Genomic DNA, 2,730 nt, shown 5'->3' on the forward strand with positions numbered 1-2,730 from the left:
ATAGAGAAAATCCGCATGGAAGACATGCAAGCTCCACACAGCAGGAAATTCAGTTGGACATCAACCCCAGGAACTGTGAGGCTACAGTCCTAAAATCCACACCACTGTGCTATCCAAATGGAATATTTCAATCTAGGGCCCAGATATTTTCCTCTAAGTGCTCAGAAAAATTTAATCTTTAATCTGGGACTATTTGTCTCGTTATCTAATTTAGACCACCCCTGACCTGCACTACTGGAGGATGTCCCTGCTGATACTAGTACTAATCCAGCTCGTGACTATCTGAAGCACTGGGCTTCAATTTCAGTTTTTGTCGCCATGATTCCCAAACCCTGAGGATAAGGTCTATGGAAAGAATATAATTAATGATGTCTTCTGTAATTGATACTTGAGTGATTCAATCAGCAGCTCGTTATGGTTCACAATTTAACACCTGGTTAGACAGGTGTGTGTTGGACCTGAAGCCCAGCAGTCTTGAGTATATAAAGGCCACCGGGGGCTGCTTATACTATACATAAGGTTTGTGTGATCATTCATCAACATGGAAGGGAGAAGCTGTGTGTTGTGTTTGCTTGTGGGATTCTTTCTAGGTAAGGTTTGGGTTTATTGCTTTGACTAAAAGGGGCAGCACAAAGGCAGATGGGAGGATTAACTGCATGCTGCTAGTATTTAAGGATTTCAGTATAGTTATTTGATCTTGAGTAGAGATGTTGCCTGAGTGTTAAATCCATGACTTGGATGTTTGTGTGCTCTTGAAATTCTGCAAGCCTTTGATTCTCTGTGCATTGAGCTCTGTTCACTTGTGGCTGTTGCTGATTCATTAATGCCCTATTGGCTTGTTACTTCTGTCCTCGTATATTGACTTAGTCCCTCAGTGTCAGATGCTTATGATCCCTTAAATGTTGCCTTAATGCTGCCTTAAACCCAGGCTGCTTCCACGTGATCATTGACCCAGTGGTGTCCTCTCCTCCCCAGTGTCTGTAGCTGAAGCCCTGCAGTGTCGGGCTGTGCCTGGCAGTCTGAAGCAGATAGATGCTGGTGCTGGAAGAGTGTGTGGAGTCGACAATGCAGACAACCTGGTCAGCTACCAGGGCAACAGCTGGGTCTCTCTGGCCATGAAGGGGAAACATGTGAGTGTGGGGCCAGCAGGACTCTGGAGTGTGAGTCTCTCAAGCCTTGTGTTCAAGTGGCTTCGGGTAAGGTGGATCCAAGTGCAACCAGGTGAGGCTGCAGCTGATCTATATAGGTTAGAAATGATAGCTTTCATGTTTATCCATGGATAGTGGCTGCTTTCAGCCAGAACATCTTTCACTCCTCAAGTGTTCATGACCTCATACTGAGGAATGAGCACTGCACTACCCCCTGCTGAGAACAGCTGTTTCTTGCTCTCCTCTGCAGGCTCCCTCATCCAGATTGATGCTGGTGGAGACAAGTTTGTGGTTGGTGTCAATGCTGCCAATTCCATCTTCTGCCTGAACAGTGGGCCTGTGCTGCAGTATGCTGGCCAGGGCAACATCCCCTGGATTCCTGTTGTGGGCTCCCTCAAGTACTATTCCTGTGGGCCTTTTGGCTGCTGGGGAGTGAACAGGTTGGACCAGATCTTTGTCAAGCTGGATGTGAGTGGGGATTCCTGCAAAGGCTCCGACAGGTGGTACCCCATCCAGGGCTCCCTGTCCCTGGTGGAGGTGGGCTCAGATGGCAGTGTGTATGGGGTGGACAGGAATGGAGTGGTCTTCAAGAGGTGAGCTGGGGGAGGGGTTAATGCACATGGTTGCATGAACGACTGTCCTAATTCTAGGCTGCTCTAACCCTGTTCCTTTTCCTGCAGGGTTGGTATTGATGCCTGTAACCCCTTTGGCAGGAGGTGGTGGGCTCTAAGGGCAGCTGGTGTGGCCAGGCATGTGTCCTATGACCGAGGAATCCTCTGGGTTGTGTGCAAAGATGGCCGAGTCCAGAGGTGCCAGGTCTGAGCAGCCTGGGTGGTCTGGTCCTGAGTGGGAAGTGACAGACATGACTAGGCTGCATGAAGGATTCCGAGTGGAATGAGGCATTAATGCCCGTCTTGTTATTCTGTGCTGCAATAAAAATGCCTGGAAAACCCTGTTCTTCTGTGGTGTCTAATTCATTAACTTCAAATTGGTTAATGAACTTAAAACCAGTCCTCCTGATTTTATGAGGAGGACTACCTGGGATGTCACATTAAGCTCTTATCCCACATGGCCCTTTGCCTGTAATAAGCTAATAATGAAACATATCTAGTCTCTTTCCACAGTAGCTTAGTCCCACTTTTGTGCATGAATGGATTAGCTAAAATGCTACTATGTTTCTTGGGGAGCATCACTGATTGGTCTTTTCCAGTGGCCCTAAACAGGGATGTAAGTTGAGGCTGTGACTGGAGTCTTCAAGGCCTTTCACTCTCTTAACCCTAAACCACTCCAGTGTAATGTTTGTTTCCATAATGTGTTGGTGCAAAGCACTTGGTCTTAACTTTCTATTACATCCCTAACCATGTTGACTGGGTGCTTTCAGTTTTTTTTTTCACACAGCTGAGTTCATCTTCATGGTTGAATCCTCACCTGAGGTTTAGCTCAAGTTCAGGTGTAATACTTCATTGCTGTAACTAGTTGAGTGGGATGTGGTTTGGTGAACTTGTACAATTTCAAATGCAGTTGCCATCTGAATACCTGCAACACATGCCACAAAAATAACACCTATTAGTACTTTACTGAG

At 46.7% G+C, this 2,730-nt stretch overlaps 1 protein-coding gene across 1 annotated transcript; it reads left to right on the plus strand.

Annotated features, from left to right (window-relative positions):
- Positions 1–541: 541 nt before the first annotated feature.
- Positions 542–1,970, plus strand: LOC148815428 (fish-egg lectin-like). Its single transcript, XM_088905563.1, has 4 exons — positions 542–590; positions 976–1,221; positions 1,399–1,741; positions 1,829–1,970. Exons 1-4 carry the CDS (start codon positions 542–544, stop codon positions 1,968–1,970), a joined length of 780 nt encoding a protein of 259 aa, XP_088761689.1.
- The last annotated feature ends 760 nt before the right edge of the window (positions 1,971–2,730 follow it).

The sequence above is a fragment of the Atractosteus spatula genome, chromosome 25 (genome assembly GCF_055471065.1).
Source record: "Atractosteus spatula isolate fAtrSpa1 chromosome 25, fAtrSpa1.hap1, whole genome shotgun sequence".
NCBI lineage: Eukaryota > Metazoa > Chordata > Actinopteri > Semionotiformes > Lepisosteidae > Atractosteus > Atractosteus spatula.

What these genes read in the sequence shown, in the direction of transcription:
- LOC148815428 (XM_088905563.1), top strand. Translation starts at nt 542, where the DNA reads ATGGAAGGGAGAAGCTGTGTGTTGTGTTTGCTTGTGGGATTCTTTCTA. An exon ending in GCTTGTGGGATTCTTTCTAG is followed by an intron (nt 591 to 975) that starts GTAAGGTTTGGG and finishes TCTCCTCCCCAG; the next exon opens with TGTCTGTAGCTGAAGCCCTG. An exon ending in GTGGATCCAAGTGCAACCAG is followed by an intron (nt 1,222 to 1,398) that starts GTGAGGCTGCAG and finishes TCTCCTCTGCAG; the next exon opens with GCTCCCTCATCCAGATTGAT.